This window comes from Physeter macrocephalus, unplaced genomic scaffold, assembly GCF_002837175.3.
Source record: "Physeter macrocephalus isolate SW-GA unplaced genomic scaffold, ASM283717v5 random_233, whole genome shotgun sequence".
Taxonomy (NCBI): Eukaryota; Metazoa; Chordata; class Mammalia; order Artiodactyla; family Physeteridae; genus Physeter; species Physeter macrocephalus.
Window position 1 is genome coordinate 13,368 of NW_021145519.1, and position 20,447 is coordinate 33,814.

Here is a 20,447-nt window from a genome sequence, read left to right on the forward strand (position 1 = left end):
ACAAAGAGAAAAAAACAAAATTTTATCCATATATTATCTACACAGAGAAGGCATTCTGGAATGATCTGGCCAGCTGTTGACGGGGTTTGTCTCTCTGGGAGACGGGGTGATGGGGGACTCAGAAAAGTGCCAACCCCGGTGGTGTAAGGTAGGACACAGCCGCCTGCACGCCCACCTGCCCATTCGAGGGCTTCCCGACGGTGTGTGCGGACCGTCCTCAGTGACCCAGCGACCTAGTGGCACGCTTGGGGCCTGGGGCAGGGGCAGTACCTTCTCAGCTTATAGGGACATGGCTTAGGCTGGGCCAAAAAGACCCCACCGGTGGCTACATTTAATCGGGACAGACATGTTCTTCTCCCTAAGAAACCAGAGGCGGCAGCCCAGCGCAAACAACTATACGGCTCTCGCTCTTCGCCTCCTTCTGGGCCTCCGCGCCGCGCTCTCAGCAAGGAGGTGCCGCTCCTGTGCTCGTGGGGCAAAGGTGCTCACCGAGCTAGGCTGGCTCCTGACGGGGCGGCACCGCGCAGCAGAGCGTCAACCAAAGCGCGCCAAGTCCCACGGCTCAGCAGCTTCGGGGGAAGCGGGCGCTGGGGACCTCGGGTTCCCAGACTGGCCTCCGGGAGAGAATGCTGATGAGGTTTCGAGTGGGGTCTCCCTCACTCCCTTAGGCCGGAGAGAGCCCCGGAAACCCAGGAAACCCTCGTTTGAGGACCTGGGGAAGAAAGGAGGTCCATACTTCAGGTGTGCTGGGGGCTTCAAGGTGGCCTCTGGCACCCTGGGAGGTCCAAGAGGTGGATGGAAGGGACTTTCTGGCCCTGGACCTTAGGGGTACTGAGACTTCCTCACTCCCCTTGTGTCCACCTACGTGACCCAAATCCAAAGGCCGCGTGTGTCTCCCACACAGGGACGGGCCTCGGGGTGAGGGTCGGGCCCTCTAATCGATTCCTCTGACCCCGTCCAAGCCGACCACCCAGGACTGATGTAATCCATCCCTCCCCCGACATCCAAATACCCCAGGGGTAACCATGTTTTAACTAAGTCTCTCCAGCATACACGAAACGGTACTTTCTCTGAACGGCCACAATGAAAACCATCTAGAATAAGCCAAAACAACACTGTGATGTCTGAGATACTCTCAAAGGCTAATAAGCAAGCCAGGCCCAGACACCGCAGGGCGCATCCACACGCCCCCGACAGGGGCCCGTCAGCAACCTGCCCGAGGCTAGGCTGACTTCTGACCCAGCAAAGAAAACACTCTGGAGACAGAGGTTCAACTCCAAAGTGTCCCTGACTCATCCCTGACCACGGACCTGTCATCTCTAGATGAGAGATGGATACGGTGGAGGGAAAGGAGGGAGAAGGCGACCAGAGATGCTGGGCGCCCAGGAGCTGTCCCCTCCGAGCACAGCGGGGCATCAGCCACGTCGAGGAGAGGAGTGCGGCCCAAGCTCAGGCCGGCTCTCTGCGGGCAGCGGGCTCCACGGCTGGCCAGAGCCTTCCATCGGCTGTCTCCGCACTACACCCTATTCCAATCTCAGTTTTGAAACTCAGACCCTTTTTATCTACCACTCTCTCTGCTACAAAAAGGCATCCAGGCCCGTCCTTAGGGGACAGTTACAAAGAAGTCATCGGATGCCCGCGTACTGCTCTTCCATTTGGGAAAAAGTAACCCCCTTTACTTCGGAGAAGAAAACAAACGAAAACCTGGTCACCCCAGGAATCCACGAGGCAGGCAGGCAGACGGCGGACAGGCTGGCGCCGGGCACTCACCTGAACTTCCCGGTCCGCACCTGCAGCGCTCTCATCCCACACTGCTGGGCACCGCTGACGTCACCCACGATGTCGTCCCCGATCATGATGGCCTGTCGTGCAGTGAGTGAAAGGCACTCAGAAGGGATGTCAAAGCAGTTTTCTTCCTGTGCTCCCTCAACTTTTTTGACATAACCTCTTGACTCGACACTTAAAACCACCACCACACAAAGTAAACGAGGTAATGTCGTCATCATATTGATTAAAAGTCAACGAACTTGAATATATCTCCCACCGCCACCGTCCATCATGGGCTGCGGCTCTGAATGGTGCATATTTGGGCAATTTAAAATCAATCAGCGGGTATCAAAGTGATATAGTGCCACAAGGACACACGGGGAGGCTGACGCTCTCTCACCTCTAGTCGAACACAGGCTGAATTTTACCTTCAGCTAAATACTCTGTAACCAGGTTATTTTGCCAACCGTTGGTTCTGTGAAAACTAAGTAAATTTCTGGCAAATCTTTGTAGCCCAAGCTTAGGTTTTGCTTTCCATGCTGAATTTACTACCTATAAAAAGCAACAACAACAAAAAAAACCAAAAAGAAAAAAGAGCAAACAAAAATACACACTCTAGGGCTTCCCTGGTGGCGCAGTGGTTGCGCGTCCGCCTGCCGATGCAGGGGAACCGGGTTCGCGCCCCGGTCTGGGAGGATCCCACGTGCCGCGGGGCGGCTGGGCCCGTGAGCCATGGCCGCTGAGCCTGCGCGTCCGGAGCCTGTGCTCCGCAACGGGAGAGGCCACAACAGTCAGAGGCCCGCGTACTGCAAAAAAAAAAAAAAAAAAAAAAAAAAATACACACTCTAACACACACACACACACGCACACGAAATGCTCACAGCCTGGATATCATTTCAAAAAGGAGCCCCTCCCACCTGAAACAACTAGAAAACCAGACAAACCAAATGCAATAACATTTTTCAAGACACTGGACATCAGGCAATGAAGGAGGGTTCCTGAGACATAGGAAACCAATGACATGGATCCTACAAACGCCGCAGCTTACTGCCTTCGAGTTTCCAGACTGCGAGCACAGAGAGGAAGAACCAGGTGGAGCCCAGACTCCCTGAATTGAGGACACGGAGCTAAGAGCTGGGAGACCAAGGCAGGGCATCCGAGAAGAGAGGGTTACCCGGAGAACTGTGCAGATCTACGGAGGCCCCCCGAATGATGCAGTGCTGGGTAGACTGCTAATGAGCACAGGCAAGTGAGGAAACCACCCAAGGCCAGGGAAAGAATCACACCAAAAATTAAAACAGTGCCGGGACCTCGCACAGGGTTGGGTTTAGTGTCTGTTCCCACCAGCCAGACTGGAAAATCTCATAATTCACAGGGCACCGAGTAGCATTCTCAGAAGCGTCTTGCCTCAGCAGTGAGGAATAATTAGCCCTAGACTAAACCCTGCTCTAGCGCTGCCTCCCAAACCTTCAAAGCAAGATCTGGAAGGATCAAATTGTTTCCAGGTGATTTAACTGCATCCCAGAACAAAGCACAAAAACATTTATTGGCGTAAAAAAATATCTAGCACTCACGAAAGGTAAAATTCACAATGTCTGGCATCCAATTAAAAAAATAATCAGACATGCAAAGATGACAAATATCACACACAGTGAAGAGGAAAATCAACCAAAACAGACCTGGAACTGACACAGATGTGAGAATTAGCAGACAAGGGCATTAAATCAATTACTGTAACTGTATTCCACGTGTTCCCAAAGTTAAGTAGAGAGACATGGAAGGTAAAAGAAAAGATCCAAATCAAGCTTCTAGAGATGAAAACTACAATGTCTGGACTGAAAAAAAAAAAACCAAACACTGGATGAGATTAAATCCAGATTAGACAATGCAGAAAGCAGATTTATGAACTTGAAGACACAGCAATAGAAACTATCCAAAATGAAACACAGGGAGAAAAAATAATTTTAAAAAAATGAACAGAGAAACGGTGAGCTATGACAAAACTTCAAACAGCCTGGTGTAACTGGAGTCCCTGGAAGCAAGATGAGAGAGGGGGAGACAGAAACAATATTTGAAGAAATAATGGCTGAAAAATTTCCAAACTCAACAAAAATGATACATCCACAGCTCCGAGATCCCAATCAATACCAAACACAAGAAACATGAAGAAAACTATATCAAGGCACAACATAATCAAATCGCTCAAAGTCAGCGACAAGGAGAAAATCTTAAAAAACAACTGGAGGAAAAAAAAAAGACGTACAGAGAGAAACAAAGATAAGACATCAGACTGCTTGTTGAAACATGCAAATGAGAAAACAGTGGAACACCACCTTTGTGGAGCACCGTCTTTAAAGTACTGCAAAGGGGGGAAATGCTTACCTGGGATTCTATATGCAGCAACATTATCTTTCAGAGCAAAGGTGAAATAAAGACATTTCCAGATATCTGAAGCTAAAAGACTTCATCACCAACAGATCCACACACAAGAAATGTAAAAGGAAGTTCTTTAGGCAAAAGGAAAACGGTACTTAAATAGAAATAGGGATCTACAGAAACGGAATGGACAGCACCGGAAAGGGTGCCCACGGGCACAGGTGGCCTTTCCGCCCGCTTCCCTCTGTTCTACTGGCCAACTCCTAACAGTCTTTCTGGACTCAGCCCAGGTGACCACCACCTTTCAACCCCCGGCTGGGTTTGGGGGCTCCCCAAAACATTCTGTGATTACCCCCTTGCATTGCACGCACCTCCTGTGTTATAACGGTCCCTTCATTTCTCTCTCTCCTCCAAAAATGTGTGAGTTCCTTGAGGGCAGGCTCTGTACTGACCCTGGAGCTCAGCTGATGACCAACAACGAGTTTGCTGAGTGAATCAGTGCTCTGAAATAAGGCACGGCTGTGCGTGTCTGGAGATACTTAGGAGGTCCAGCCAATAGAACTGCTCAGCGGTTACCAACCAAAAGAGTGGGGGGTGGGTGGCAGGGTCCACACCCGTGTTGCCGAAACTTTAGTCACCAGTGGGTGCCCATTCGACATATCAACCTGTATTAATATTACTGTTTAAACTGATTCATAATCTTTACATAAATAAATGTGCTTTTTTTTTTTTGCGGTACGCGGGCCTCCCCCTGCCGCGGCCTCTCCCATCGCGGAGCACAGGCTCCAGACGCGCAGGCTCAGCGGCCACGGCTCACGGGCCCAGCTGCTCCACGGCATGTGGGATCTTCCCGGACCGGGGCACGAACCCGCGTCCCCTGCATCGGCAGGCGGACTCCCAACCACTGTGCCACCAGGGAAGCCCTAAATGTGCTTTTTTTAAGAAAAAAGGAGCAGCCTCCCTGACTCAACTGCCACACTGATTAAAAGCTTCAAGATATTTTCAGGAAACGATCCTGCTAGCGGAAGAAAAGTCTAATGCCTCAGACACCAAATGTATTCCAGATACGCTCCCGAGTCCGATAGAAATGTCCTTGGCGGAGGTCAGACAGGCCTGACAAACCGGACTCCCGTAGCAGGGTGAGTGTCCTGATGTTGACGGGATAGAAGCTTTGAAACTGACAGTTATTCCACAACTTTCCTCTGGAATTCAGATGCTAGGTAGGGCTAACCAATGAATAAATACATAAACCGAAACCAAGAAAACTAAAAATGGTGACCATGGACTTCCCGGGTAGCACAGTGAGTGGTTAAGAATCTGCCTGCCAATGCAGGGGACACGGGTTCGATCCCTGGTCCGGGAAGATCCCACATGCCACAGAGCAACTAAGCTTGTGCACCACAACTAGTGAGCCTGTGCTCTACTGCCCGCGTGCCCCAACTACTGAAGCCCGCACACCTAGAGCCCGTGCTCCCACAAGAGAAGCCACCGCAATAAGAAGCCCACGTGCAGCAACGAAGACTAGCCCCTGCTCGCCACAACTAGAGAAAGCCCGCGTGCAGCAACAAAGACCCCATGCAGCCAAAAATGAATGAATGAATTAATTTTTTTTTAAAAAAGTGGTGACCGTGAAGCATTTGCAGACCAGGGGACTCTTACACATTGATCTGGACTCTGCCTGTGAGGAGAGGAGTCCAGATGGAATTTGCCTTCCAGCTCGGAGTGGGAGGGGTGGGGGGCAGTGAATCCAGAGGCAGGCCCTATGCGACCAGCAGAATGGACAGACTGAGCTCAAGTCGCAGACGGGGCCAGAGCAACTGGGCCTGAAACCCAGCTCTGCTATTTGCTAGCCCTGTGATCTTGTGATCCACTTAAGTCTGTAAAATGGGTACAACTGGTGTGGTGTTTAAACAAAATCACGTAAGTTAAGCATCAAGGACAGTGCCTGGATGTAATAAGTTATCTATACATGTTTAAAAGGAAAAAAATATTAGGAAATGTTCTGTTGAGGAAACTCCTAATCTAACCCTATTGGAGACAGTCCACAGTCTTTACGACGGGGCTCCAGTGCCTCAGCTCCTTTGTATCAGGTTCTCTATAGGCCAGGCAGTGGGGACACAGTGAGTCAGAAACACAGTCTCCACCTTTGTGAAGCTCCCAGTGGAAGGCAGAAGACGGAGGTTCATGAGGTAATTTCACAAACACAGAGCCAGGACCTGTGATAAAGCACAGGGAGGAAAAGGGCAGGAGGCTGTCAGGCCTAACCTTGTGGGGCTGGTGGTGGTCAGGGAAGCCTTCCTGGAGGAGGTGAGGTTTTGAGCTTGGATCCGAAGAGCAAGACGGGTCAACCAGGTTAGGGGGTATAGGGGAAGGGGTGAGAGCCTTCCCCGAAGAAGATACCACATGTGGGCTAATCTACCAGGGCAGGCCACACAATGAATTCCCAAAAGCAAAGCCATTAAGCCTGAAGCACATGTCCTCAGAAGCATCTCCCAAACGGGACTTCAAATAACGAGAAATCATGAGGAGCTTGAGGACAAGGACAAAGACTGAGCTGGTGCGGCCCCAGATGCCAGGGAGGTAGTTTCAGGTAAACACGAGGCTTTTCTAACAATCAGCATGGGCTGCCTCAGAGGTACCAGGCCCCTGTCACTGAACCATATTCCAGCAGAGGCCAGAGAAGCCTCCGTCAGAGAAGCTACTGGGGGACACTGGCCCCTGGGGGAGCTTGAGCAGGTGGCTGATGACCACCAGGGCTGAGAATTCTGCCAACTGCTGGGAGCCACTGCCCCTGAGAGACATACGAGGTACCTGAAATAAACTGCACTTTGTCCCAGTGAACATTCTAAACTTCATACTTCTCACTAATTTCCTCTGGTCTTTCCTCCACCTAAACCCATGTTTCCCAATGTGTGTTATGCATACTGGTGGTATGTTATTTGATTTTAGGTAGAACAGGACATACATTTTTTTTTAACATCTTTATTGGAGGATAATTGCTTTACAATGTTGTGTTAGTTTCTGCTGTATAACCAAGTGAATCAGCTATATATATATACATATATCCTCATATCCCCTCCCTCTTGCGTCTCCCTCCCACCCTCCCCATCCCTCCCCTCTAGGTGGTCACAAAGCACCGAGCTGATCTCCCCGTGCGATACAGCTGCTTCTAACTAGCTGTCTATTTTACATTTGGTAGTGTATATAAGGACATACATTTTTAATGTAATCGTTTGTATTTATTTTTAGAGTAATCTGTTTATGGTTAGTGCTTCTGGACTTCCATTTATAGTAGGGATCGAAAGTTTCTTTTGAAATACATTTTAGTTTATAAAATGAATCAATTTAAAGAAACATTAAGTAAATAATAGTGCCAGGGGCAAGTACCCAGATATGGTAAAATTGGAATTTTTTTTCCTAGAATGAGCGATGCTGGGGAAAACACTGCCAAATCCAAATGGGTTTAATTTTCGTGTCTACAAGCTCCCGTGCAGGTGTGTGGAAATCATCAATCACCCAAGAAGAAAGAGCCAGTGGCGACGCGTGTTCCTTGAAGTGGGACCCGCCATGAGACCGCTGCACACACACGTGAGTCTAAGGGTATCTGCAAAGCCAGGGTCACCTGGGCAACCACACAGCTCACCCGGGAGGAGAGGGCTGGGGCAGGTGGGCACCTGGCTTAGGCAGCCGGGCCGGCCACAAGCCCCAGTGTGAGATCCTACTTTGCCCTTCTCGAAGAGTTGTCCTGACACTGTTAGGTCAGCCTCTAAACATCCACAGCATTCCAGCTTAGGAGCCTGTCCACTGCTGCCAGCGGTTCCGGGGGCCACCTTGCTAGAAGGTTCCTTGGAAATGAAACGGTCTTCCTATGATTCAATGTCATGCCTGGCATCTTCCATGCTCTGGGGAAAATAAACTTTTGTGCATATGCACACTTGTGCATGAAGCAGAAATTCCTCCCCCCTCAGAACAGAGACTCCTGGGTCTGCCTGGGCGAGGACATTTTTTGGTGTGGCCCATGGAAGTGGAACCAGAGAAATCTGGGCCATTGGAGGAGGAACACCAGGAGCAGCAGCTATGGTTCTGCATGATAAGCCACTGGCCAAAAGCCCAGGCAGAGCCCCGGGCCGTGTGTGAGGGCAGGGGTAGGATGCGGGGACCCAGTGGGTGTGCGGCCGCCCGGCGCAGTGAGGCCTGTCCGGGCCAGCTTGTGGGCTCCGCATACCCAAATGCGTTCCAGCCCCCCCCTGGGGATTTCACAGATTTACTATCAGTGAAGGGCAATAACCACGCAAGAAGGAGCAATTATTGCCAAATCATTTAGGATTTAAAAAAATCACTGGCAAGAAGATAGAGGTCAAGAGGTGCGCTGTCAGGGGAAATAAAAAAACCCTACCTGTCAGGTCTGGGTTGCACTTCCTTTCTGACTGCAATATGGTTCAGGGAAGCTGGAGATGCACACCAAGAGGTCGGACTGCCACAGAACAGAGATCCAAGAGCAGCCAGAGGCGGCACCAGAGCCCTTTAGGCAGGTTTTCTGGTTTGGGTTCAAAATGCAGATTCATTCATCCCTCTTAAATATTCGTCTGCCCGCCATGGTCTCCCCTTCGCCATCCTGGGTGCCAGGGGCAGAAACCCATTCCAACAGGTGGCGACGTCTGGAACACAACTTCCAACGCCAAAGAGCTTTCCCAAGAAAGCCCACGTTGCACGAAATTTCTGATTATTCCCAGGGCTCTGCCAGGAGGAGCACTTCTGCCCCCATGGGGCAACGAACAGCAGGGCTGGTGGTGAAGGAGCAGTGGGCTTGGCCTGCACTTCAGCCCCGAGGGACAGACACCCCCACCTGGAGAGGCCTCGAGATGACACGTAGCATCGGGAAGAGCCCTAGACCCGCAGCCTGCAGGTTCAGAGCCACCGGGCCCCTCCGACACCCAGAGGGGGCTCGTCAGTAAGGAATTTCCCCCACCGTCTGACACATTCGTAAGGAATAACACCAACACAGCAAAACTCGAGGAGACTATTTTATAAAAAGTAAGAAACAATGGTGTTGGTGAGGATGTTGGAAAATGAGCATATACAGCTGGTAAGGAAGCTGAACTGATACCTTGTTTCTGAAATGGAAACGAACACTGTGCATTGTGGCCTGACAACCATACCTCTAGGATTTCTAAGAAAATAATTTAAAATACGCAAAAGGACATAGACATACAAGGGTGTTCGCTAGGGTTAGTGTACAAGAGGGAAATCGGAAGTAATCTAAATGTCCAACAACAGGGGACTGGGGGAGCACGTTACGGTAGCAAGGGGATGGAAGGCAGCCTCGGCTAAAGAACATTACGGTGGTCCCTATGACAGAATGCTCTGTAGCCACAAAAATTACTTTGTGGAGGTGCTTGAATTCGCACAAAGGAAACTGTTCCCAATATTAAGCCAGGGCGGCGGGGAGGGGAAAGGGAATTGGCTTTCAAACAGCAGATACGGGATTATCCAATTTTGTGTTAAAAATGTATATACACAGGGACTCCCCTGGTGATCCAGTGGATAAGACTCCGCGCTCCCAGGGTAGGGGGCTCGGGTATGGTCCCTGGTCAGGGAACTAGATCCCACATGCCACAACAAAGAGCCCGCATGCCACAACTAAAAAGATCCTGCATGCCGCAACTAAAGGCCCCGCACGCAGAAACGAAGATCCCGCGTGCAGCGACTAAGACCCAGCGCAGCCAAATAAATAAATAATTTTCTTTTTAAATGTACATGTACAGGAATTCCCTGGCGGTCCAGTGGTTAGGACTTGGCGCTTTCACTACTGGGCCTGGGTTCGATCCCTGGTCAGGGAACTAAGATCCCACAAGTCGAGCAGTGCAGCCAAAAGAAAAAAAGTATATAGAGACACCAAAAAATTGGAAGGGTTAAGCATGATTTGTGTTACTGCAGGTTAGTGGAAGGATGAACATTTTTTTCCCTTGTACTTTCTGAACTTTATTCATCCCCTTAACAAACATGAGCTACTTCACAATCAGATGAAAAAACTGTGTTTTGAGGAGAAGAAAATAAAATCTACTAAAAAGGCTTTAGGGGAGGAAATATCTTAGGGAAAACTAAGACATGAGGCTCTAAAGCTCCCTTATGACCGAGACGGGGCACAAGGCAGCCCCAGGGCTGGCATTTCCTGGAAACCCCCGCCCGTGGCTGGATGAGGCACCGCTCTGGCCCTCTCTCTCCCGGGGCTCACACCGTCCCAGCAAGCGGTCCCTGGGCCGACACCCAAAGGCCATGCACACCGCTTGTGGGGAAGATGGGCCGGCGGAGGGCCCGGCCCACGAAGGGGAGAAGATGGGCCTTCCACGCGCAGACCTGAGGGGGAGGAGGTCCCCAGGCAGACGTTCACTCCCCACCCACAAGGCCTCCCCACCAAGGGTACAGACTGTCCCCATAACCCCGTAGCTAGAATTAATGCCCTGAGAGCCGAGGAGCAAAATGATGGGGCAAAGTCCATGTTTTATGCCCGGCCCTCTTTGGATAAACCCACAAACCTCGCCCCCTTTTCTGATAGGCTGTCCTGAGAGTCCTCACCTTCACCACCCAAGATCTTGCTTAACTTTACTTTCTATATTCTGCCAGCAAGACAGATTTTAATGTTTTTCACAACAGAAAATGATATTGCACTGCTAACTATGCCTTTTCTAACCTAAGCATTCTGCTGTGTTGCTGGCCCCTCCTTGAGAACTAGGGAGCAGCAGGCCTGGAGGGGGCTGGGTCCTGGCCTCCCTCCACAGCGGCACAGTAATCCTGGCTTCGACAGTAGACTTTCCTGTGACTACTCCTCAGTGCCCTGGTTCTCAACCGGGGGCGATTTTGCTCCCCTGGGACATGTGGCAACGTCTGGGGACATCTGTGGTTTCACAGCTGGGGGAGGAGGGCAGTACCCCCCACCACAAATAACGATCTGACCCCAAAATGTCAGTAGTGCCGAGGCTGAGAAATCCTTAACCTTAGCCTTAAGATGGGAACGAAAGTACCCACGACGGCGGACTGGAGTAAGGATTTCACGAAGTAAATGGGTACGTGACAGATCCTGGGTGTGTCCAGCACAAGCGCTCAAAGGATTCGAGGTCCTTCCTCCCCAAGCCTCGGGTTCCTCATCTGTGAAATGGGCACCCCCCAGCTTCCGGGCTGCCTGCACACTGGCTTCTGGTGCTGACTAAGCACTCTGGTCTGAACAGACCCAATTTCCACTAAACCTGCACAATTTGCAACTGATGGAATTTCTTATGATTATGGAAAACTGCCAAAACCTTCACATCATTTGGGCTTTAGTATGAAGCTATAGAACCACCCACTGATTCAGAAGCCTTAAACCATGAGAATTAGGTATTTCTTGAAGTAGCCTTTAAGGTATGTTATTCTTTGCATTACTGAGTCCTAGAAAGGGCCTGGTTACCGCTAAGAGGTTTGAATTTCCAATCTATTAGAGTAACACCAGCAATCTGTTATTTCTAGGCTATTGAGGAGAGGAAAGGTTAAAATGAAAATTGGATTTGCGGAGTTATATCCATTCTGAGCGCAGGTGGAAAACCCCTCGGCAAGAAGCAAGTGTGGATCTGGGAAGAAGCAGTTATCGAGGGAAGTGACTGGTGATAACTTTATTGATTAAAAGCAGCTTGAAAATTTTAAGGTTTTGCCACAGCCCGGCACTTCAGCAGCAACAGAGCCCCTCAAAGCCGTTTTTCATTAAAAAGAGAGAAGCAGGAGCAGAGAATTATTACCTTGTGCATAAGACACAGTTCGTTCAAAATGGCCTTATTTTGAAACACTGCTTTAAAATGTCTACACATCCTGAGGCTCAAGCAGTATTTCAAAATGTTCTAAATTGACATTTTTAGAAAAACGGCGAGGTGGGGTGTCAGGAACATGCAACTGCCACTCAACTGTGTGTCAAGAGGGGAGACAGAGACAGGATGATAATGTGGTAGGTAAATAAGATTCGGCTCTGCCACGTGCGCTCAGAGCCGCCAGAGAAAACAATTCCTTAGCGACCCAGGGCCACAGATGCTCGCGATGCCTGGACAGCACAGGGACCCCAGCCGCAGCAGACACGCCAGGAATCCAAGCTCCTAACCCGCCACCCCAGACCGCACGGCCCGGCATCCGCCAAATGAGAAGCCCGATCCACCTGACCCCCAGAAGGGCCTCAGCTCCTCTTTGGGGTGTGGGGAGTGCAGTTTCTCATTCAGAATGTAAAAGATACCGCGAAAGTAACTGGAAAACACCAAACAAATAAACAAACAAACAAAAGGGGGAGGGGATTAACCAAGGTCAACTCTACAAAGACAACCAAAGATAACGTCTTAATATGCAGTTCCTCTGGTCTTAATTTCTAGGCAGTGACAGTTTTCTGTTTTGTTGATTGGGGAAGGCAGGGGGTTGTGGGGTCGCGGGAGATGGTTGTGACCACAGTGCTTACGTAATTCTAAATACTCAGATTTTTAACTCAGATTACAACAGTAACGTTCCTCCCACTCTATAACAAATGACCTTAAGAATTTACTCTCTCAGGGACTTCCCTGGCGGTCCAGTGGCTAAGACTTCGCCTTCCAATGCAGGGAGTGCAGGTTCGATCCCTGGTCGGGGAGCTAAGATCCCACATGCCTTGCGGCCAAAAACCAACATATAAAACAGAAGCAATACTGTAACAAGTTCAATAAAGCCTTTAAAAATGGTCCACGTCAAAAAAAAATCTTTGGAAAAAAAAAAGAATTTACTCTCTCAAATTCACCCTGTAAGTAGGATACAAACGTATACATAGTTGGTCATATTTTTAAAATGGAAAGATAAGCCATAATATTTATAAAAATGGCTATGATGAGAGATGGGTGGGAGACAATAGAAGGAAAAGGACAGGAGCCAGACTTCCTTGAATGTATCTTGTTCCGTGGATTTAATTTCGGAACCACATGAATTTTTACATAACTATGAAACAAATTTAAATGTTGAAAAACCAACTCCTTAAAAATTGGAAGTAAAGTGACTTCAAGAAAGGTCCTGTTGGTGACACACTTACCCAGCGGAATAATGGTAGCTTTAAAAAACAGTATTTTGGCTGTAAATCTCTAGAGGGATATAGTCTAAGCCAAAAAAGAACTGTCGAAAACAGAAATCTTAAGCAGCACCGGTAATCAGCCTTATCATATTCAGGAATCAGCAGCCGCAGTGATGCTGTGTGTCACCGTCAAGCCCACGGCAATCACAAGCCTGACCCAGCCTTGGTGGCACTGATAGAACTGGTGGTGGCACCCACTCTTTTGTGTCTGGCTTCTCTCACACAGCATAATGTTTTTGAAATTCAAGACTCCTGTGTGTATTATGGGCTAAAACAAATGATTATGTCGGTATTCTTGCGAGCCAGGATTTCTGACATGGAAAAAAGGAAATACAGACACAAGATGGGTGATCCAGTAAAAACCCACAGGCCTAAATCTGGATCAGAAGTTTCAGTATGAACTCATTATGCACTTCATCTTTAAAGATACATATTTTTTCAACCCTTGTGGACTAAGTCTTGGAAATGATGACCAACCCAATAACAGTAAGAACGGTTAATACCCCGACTATGGTTTCTAAATACTATTTTCCACTAAAGGTAAGCATGGCTCCTTGGAAGGATAGCAGACTCTAGGCCTAGGGCAGGAAGTGTGCAAGGCAGGTGTTATCCTGTCATAACGGGGAGTAAAGCACCTCAGAGACCTCTGGGGTCAGGACAACAGGACTCAGAGGGCAGCTGGAAGAGGCTCCCACTGGTCAAAGATGCAATACTGTGAACACGAATAACTGCAACGGACTGAAACACGTCCAATATGCTTTTGTCTATTTATAGTGATATATGTAGTTTTAAACCTCCGAGGTGTTGGGAGGGTGTTAGAGAATCAATCATTCTGAAAACTAATAAATAATAAGAAAGAAATAGGCATTTATCTGTCGTTTCCTATATGAATTGTACTTCAGGGGAACGCATAGTTGGTGAGGCGCTTTCCTATACGGAGGTAATCCAGAGAAGAAATGGAGAAGGAAAGACAGAACTCAAATACCACCATTTTGCAGCCCCTAATGAATGAACGGGGTTACGCACCAATCGCCAATGGCTGCTAACGCCACAGAAGGAGACACCTGGACACTCTGAACCTCCTAAGGGAGGCCACACCACCACCCAGAAAGCAGTCATCAAAAAACTGAAACTGATGCTGCCTAAGCTTCTAGATCTAACTATCAACATTCAGGAAGCAGGGAGAACAGGGGAGCATGAGACAGGACACCACTGAGGCGCGATCAACAAAATCCCGACTGTGGGAAACTCTACAGGACAGACGGGCCAGCTTCTTCTTCATAAAGCTGCAAGGAGTACAAAAGGGAGCCGGGGGTGGGGGTGGGGCCGGCGTGGGCGGGTGGGAATGGATAGATTAGAAAACACTTAAGAATCCACCGGCGCCGGCCAACCACAATGCGAGGCCCTCATGTGGGTCCTGATTCAAAGAAACTGCCAGCGACGTAGACACTTGTAAGACAGTCAGGGAAATGTGAATAATGGCTGGATATCTGATGATATTAAGGAACTATCGTTAGTATTACTTAGTTGTGCTAATGGCATCATCCATGTTTTTAAAAAGAATTCCTATCTTTTAGAGACACTTAGAAATACTTACAGATGAAATGATATGATTTCTGGGAGATGATTCAAAATAATCTAGGGGAGAGGAGCAGGTGGGAGTACAGATTAAACAAGGGGTTATTAATCTTCAAAGTGGTCCCAATGGCCACATATGGGACAATCTGGGCAACAAAATAACAACAGGAATGGATTGTGACTCGTGGAATAAAACAAATATCCTTGAGTACATGTTGGAATAAATAAAAAAGTAAATGGGAGAAAAAGGAAAGCTCTCTCACAGCAAATGCTAATCAATAAATATAGAGGGAGCGATGGAAGTAGAAAACCCGCCATTTGGCACCATGGTAACAACTGTTGCAGGTAAGAGGATGCTGAAATTAGGAGGGGAAAAGAATGTCAGGAGAGAGAATATTTACATAGTGTCCAAGTATTCCCCCATAAGATACTTATTAGTCACAAAGGGACAACAGTAACTCTGCAGCGCAGAAATGGGAACCTCCGACAGGCATCAAAGTGACCCCAGCCTATAATGCGCAGCGCACCCGCACATGCCTCCTGATGGGTCACACCAGAGGGCACAGCACTGTGTCTGTGAAATGTATAACCAGAATTACATATGCCAGAAATGCATAACCTGAAATTAAATCATGAGGGGACATCAGGGACATTCTACGAAAGCACTGGCCAGTACTCTTGAAAACAGCCACAGTCCTGAAAGACGAAGACAGACTGAGGAACTGCTCAGAATAAAGGGTGCTGGGGGGCGTGACACCAAATATAACGTGTCCAAAAACAGGGGGTCCCTGGGCTAATCAACATCTGCATCAAGGCTAATTTCCTGATTTTATAATTGTCCTGTGATTGTTACGTAAGATGTTAGCCTTTGGGGAAGCTGCAGTAAGGGCACAGAGGAATTCTCTGTACTATTTTTGCAACCTCTTTGTACGTGGGAAATTGCTTCAGAATGAACAGGTAAAAACAATTGTTAAAAGTGCTTATTAGTTGATAATTACTGAAGCTCAGTGATGGGTACCTGGGGGTTTATGAGGTTACTCTCGCAATTCGCAAAGATATTTGAAATGTTCCATGATAAAAAAGTTAAAAAGAGAGGTTTAAAACACAAAACAACCTTATTTGGATTTGATTTTTTTTTTTAATCTACATAAAAGACATTTCTGAGACAGCCAGGAAAATTTAAATATGGGCTGGTATTAGATAATACTAAGGAATTACTATTGATTTTGTTAGGTAGAGTTTTTTTGGTTTGGTTTTTTTTTTAGCTAGGGTTTTTTTTTCAATGTGATAAAATAACATAAAATTTACCAATGTAACCATTTTGAAGTGTGCAGATCAGTGGCATTAAGTACATTCACAATGTTGTGCAACCATCACCACCAGCTAGTTCCAGACATTTTTTATCAACCCAAAGGAGACCTCATACCCACTGGCAGTCACTCCCCATTCCCCCATACTCCCAGCCCCTGGCAACCACTAATCTATTTTACGTCTCTGTGGATTTGCTATTCTGGACATTTCATATAAATGTTAAATATATAAAACGTGACCTTTTGTGACTGGCTTCTTTCACTTACCATAATGTTTTCAAGGTTCATACACATGGTAGGATTTATCAGTATTTCATTCTTTTTATAGCTGAAATATTCCATGGTGACAATAAACCACATTTTGTTCACCCATTCATTTGTTGATGAACATCTGCATCATTTCCACCTTTTGGCGATTGTGAATAGTGCTGCTATGAATATTCACGTGTTAAGTTTTGTTTGAACACCTGTTTTCAATTCTTTTGGATAGACACCTAGGAGTGGAATTGCTGGGTCATACGATAATTCTACATTTAATTATCACGGAACTGTTTTCCATACTGGCTGTTTTTCATAGTGGGTGCTCCATTTTACATTCCTTCCAGTATTCCTATATGAGGGTTCCAATTTCTCCACATCCCTGCCAATGCTTGTTATTTTCCTTTTTTCTTTTAAAATTATCATGGCCATCCAAGTGGGTATGAGGTGGGATCTCACTGTGGTTTTGATTTGCATTTCCTGAATGAGTGATGATGCTGACCATCTTTTTTGTGTGTGGTTTTTTTTTTTTTGCCATGGTTAGGTATCTTAATGCATTGTCAAAAATGCATTAATGATGGTCAAAAACAACCATCTTTTTTTGAAAGGCACACTATAATTTGAAAGGATTGGATAACATTAAGAATGGGATTTGCTTTAAAATACAACAGAAAAAAAAGTAAATTTTTAAAGAGAAAGAAATGGGATAGAAGAAGGGAATGTGACAAAATCTTTTAATTGTTGAATCTGGGTGATGGATATATGAGGAGAATCACTGTTTCGTTGTCTCTGCTTTTGTGTATATTTGAAATTTGTCACAAAAAACATATTTTAAAAATTGTCACTGTGGGGCTTCCCTGGTGGCGCAGTGGTTGCGCATCCGCCTGCCGATGCAGGAGAACCGGGTTCGCGCCCCGGTCTGGGAGGATCCCACATGCCGCGGAGCGGCTGGGCCCGTGAGCCATGGCCGCGGCGCCTGCGCGTGCGGAGCCTGTCTGGGCCCGTGAGCCATGGCCGCTGGGCCTGCGCGTCCGGAGCCTGTGCTCCGCGATGGGAGAGGCCACAACAGTGAGAGGCCCACGTACCACCAAAAAAAAAAAAAAAAAAAAATTGTCACTGTGAAATGAAGTCATGAAAACCAAGTTATTTATTCCTGTAGTCTTCACTCATTCAAAACACAAGCCTCTCCTCTCTACCAGCCTCACAGGGCATTTTCTAGGTGTTTCCTGGGGACCCCCGAGAACTGTATTTTCTGGCATCTGTGAATCTCAGGGGAGGTTTGGGCGCAGAGGTTCCAGACTTCCATGGCTGTGTGCTGTCTTTCTCTAAGCATCGTGAGAGGCCAGCGCTCTAGACTGGAACACACATGGGAAATTCGGGTCCAAGAGTAAGGGAGCAGCGCGGTGATCCTGGGGGCACCAGCCTCACCACAGGATGCTGACACTGTCCCCTGGTGCCGTGTCCAAAACAGACAGCAGGACAGCCCTGACCGCCGGCAGACACGTGCCCACTGTTTCTTCAACAATGCTATCGGGAACCCACCGGCCGGAGGGGACCAACTCACTCTACCTGGGAAGGGGAGAGGGGAGGGTGGGCACTGGGGACACTAAAACCATAATTGCCTTTCTTCCTTTTAAGATGTATGTTTGGAAGGCAACCTGTCTCAAAAACAGTTATAACGTAAAGGTGGCCAGATGCATGATTTTACTCCTACATGTTCTTTTCATCTTGCTGTGCATTGTCTTTCCATGAAATATTTTTAATATATAGATAGGACTTGTCAATCCTTGTCCTTCCAGAGAAGAAACAAAAGTGGCTTGAAAAGAGCCACAGGCATTTCTTTTTCTCACTCTTATACTGATACTAATTAACCAGGTGGAAAACATTCAGTGGGCCTCCTTTGCTGTCTTTTTCCCTCTTTCCAGTCAGATCAGCTCTCGTGGGGGGCGAGAGGGAACCTTCGCAGGCTGCCTGAGCCCTCAAACCCATCTCCGGCGCCGAGGCCGCCCCGGGGAGCGCTCTGGGCCCCCCTCAATAGCTGCCTCCACAGACGTGCCTCAGGACCAGCTGGCCTACCTGGTGGGCTTCCACGCCCATCTCCCGCAGAGCAGACTTGAAAAACTCAGGGGAAGGTTTCCCCACCACCTCGGCTTCGATACCACAGGCATACTGGGGAAAGACAAAAGGACATGGCATGGGTTTGGGAGCAAGTACAGGTGAACACCCGCTCTGCAGTGAAATCCTCCCTCCGGGGAATCAAGGAGAGATGCCCCAAACGTGCACCTGCAGACCAGGGGCCTCCAAGCGGCAAGACACGTGGGCCGAGAGGCACACCTCGTAGTCAAGTGTCAGAGCTGCACGTCGGGCTGCCCGGGATGCTGGGGGCACCCACCACCAGGCGCCCTGCCACCTGCCCCAGCGCCGGACCTCAGCAGGAGGTGGTCCGCAGCAGGCCACCCCCACAGTGCTCTCACCCGCATTCTTGCTTCTCCTCCCTTCCCTTCTCCCCCAACCACCCCCAGCTCCGTCATAGGCCCTCCAGGGGAAAAGGTCCAGGGCCCCATCCGCCAGCCTGTCCGTCCCTCCCACCTGAGTGCAAGTAGGCAGGGACCAATGTAGCGGTGAGTACGGGACGTGACATGGGCTGACCTGGGCCAGGAGCCCGGGCTGGGGCAGCTGGCTAGGCGTGAGTCAGAGTGGGAGCCCCATCTGAGCCCAGACTTGGAAACTGAGGGAGGGAACTGGGAAGGAGTCTAATCAGGACACACCAAGCTCAGGGTGCTGCAGATGAGGGTCAGGAATGAGGCAGGTTCACACACATCCAGAAGCCAAGAATCCGAGAGGAGAGCTACAGAGCATGCTGGGAGGGCCAGCGGGCTCAGCGGCAGGTGGTACGGGCCGTGGGGAGGAGAGGGAACGACTGGGGAGTAGAGTGATGACCGGGGCAGCCGAGAGGCCAAGCTCCAGAGGAGGGCGAGAGCCGGGCTTGGAGCCTCCAACGGGGCGGGGGCGAGCTGGAAAACACAGAGGCACTCAGAACACTGAGTACACCCTCTTCTCCAGAAAGGCCAGAAACATCCCAGGGGGCCCTGAGGCGTGAAGAGGGCTCGGGCAGACCCAGGGCAGGTACCTCAAGCGCCTTCGTGTAGGGGCCAACGTCCAGCATCAGGCCAGAGGTCTCCTTGTAGTAGCGTCTAGAAAAGAGCAGAAGGGGACGAGGGGAGCTGAGCCCAGGGGCCCGGGAAGTGCCAAGAGAAACTGCCCTGTCCCGGTTCTGCCAGCTCAAGAGAGCTGAGTCACCGGCCAGGGTCAGTCCAGACGCCACACTGAGAATGACCGATGGAGGTCAGCTCGACAGAGCCCAGCGGTGGCCACCAGGCCTGGAGAGACGGGGAGAGACGGTGAGTCAGCAACTCTCAGTCAGAACGGCCCCCTGCTGCCAGCCTCGTGGGGACCCCGCCACAGTGATTAACGGGGGACCCCAGGGGCAGTTGGATCCAGTTGCTAACACAGAGAAGCACAAGTGACCTGTGTTCTCGAAAGGACAGCTGGTCCACAGAGCATGTGGTGAACCCCTAATTGCTAATAATTAACCCCTAATTGCTGCCTGGAGAAGAAAACTCCATTAGTTCCACAGCACCCTGCCGCACCTCCTAGTAGCTGGAGGTCAGGAGAGGTGCCGGGTCTCCCAGGCGCCAGATGCTTTTAGGAGAAGACAACTATTTGTTCCCCGTCTCACTGGGGCCAAGACGGCTTGGCTCACAGCAGGGCCTCCCAAGACGGTTTCACATCTTCCCTCCTGTGAGCGCTGTGCTGAGGCCCAGCTGCCACTGCCTGGCCACCCAAGGCCACACGCAGACCCCTTGGGACACACGGTGACCAAGCCCAGTTCTCTCTGAGCAAAGCCATTCGACTATAAAGTGAGAAGGTAGTTAAGTTAACTCTGTGCTGCTCTGAAGACAGGGTTAACGGAAACCCAGGACTGTCCCCACGTTTTCAGACCCGTCACATCAGTTACCCTTCTCCCTCCCCTCAACCTTCAAACTTGGGAGACG

The 20,447-nt window shown here is 49.2% G+C and overlaps 1 protein-coding gene across 1 annotated transcript in view; it reads right to left on the reverse strand.

The window, feature by feature from the left end:
* Positions 1–534: 534 nt before the first annotated feature.
* The window catches only part of LHPP (phospholysine phosphohistidine inorganic pyrophosphate phosphatase), a 49,488-nt gene continuing 29,575 nt past the window's right edge, over positions 535–20,447 (reverse strand). Inside the window, exons 5-8 of the mRNA XM_028484784.2 lie at positions 19,523–19,586; positions 18,469–18,561; positions 1,771–1,862; positions 535–712 (exon numbers count right to left, since the gene is read on the reverse strand). Of these exons, the coding sequence (XP_028340585.1) occupies positions 535–712; positions 1,771–1,862; positions 18,469–18,561; positions 19,523–19,586 (427 nt within the window). The remainder of the gene's footprint in view (positions 713–1,770; positions 1,863–18,468; positions 18,562–19,522; positions 19,587–20,447) is intronic.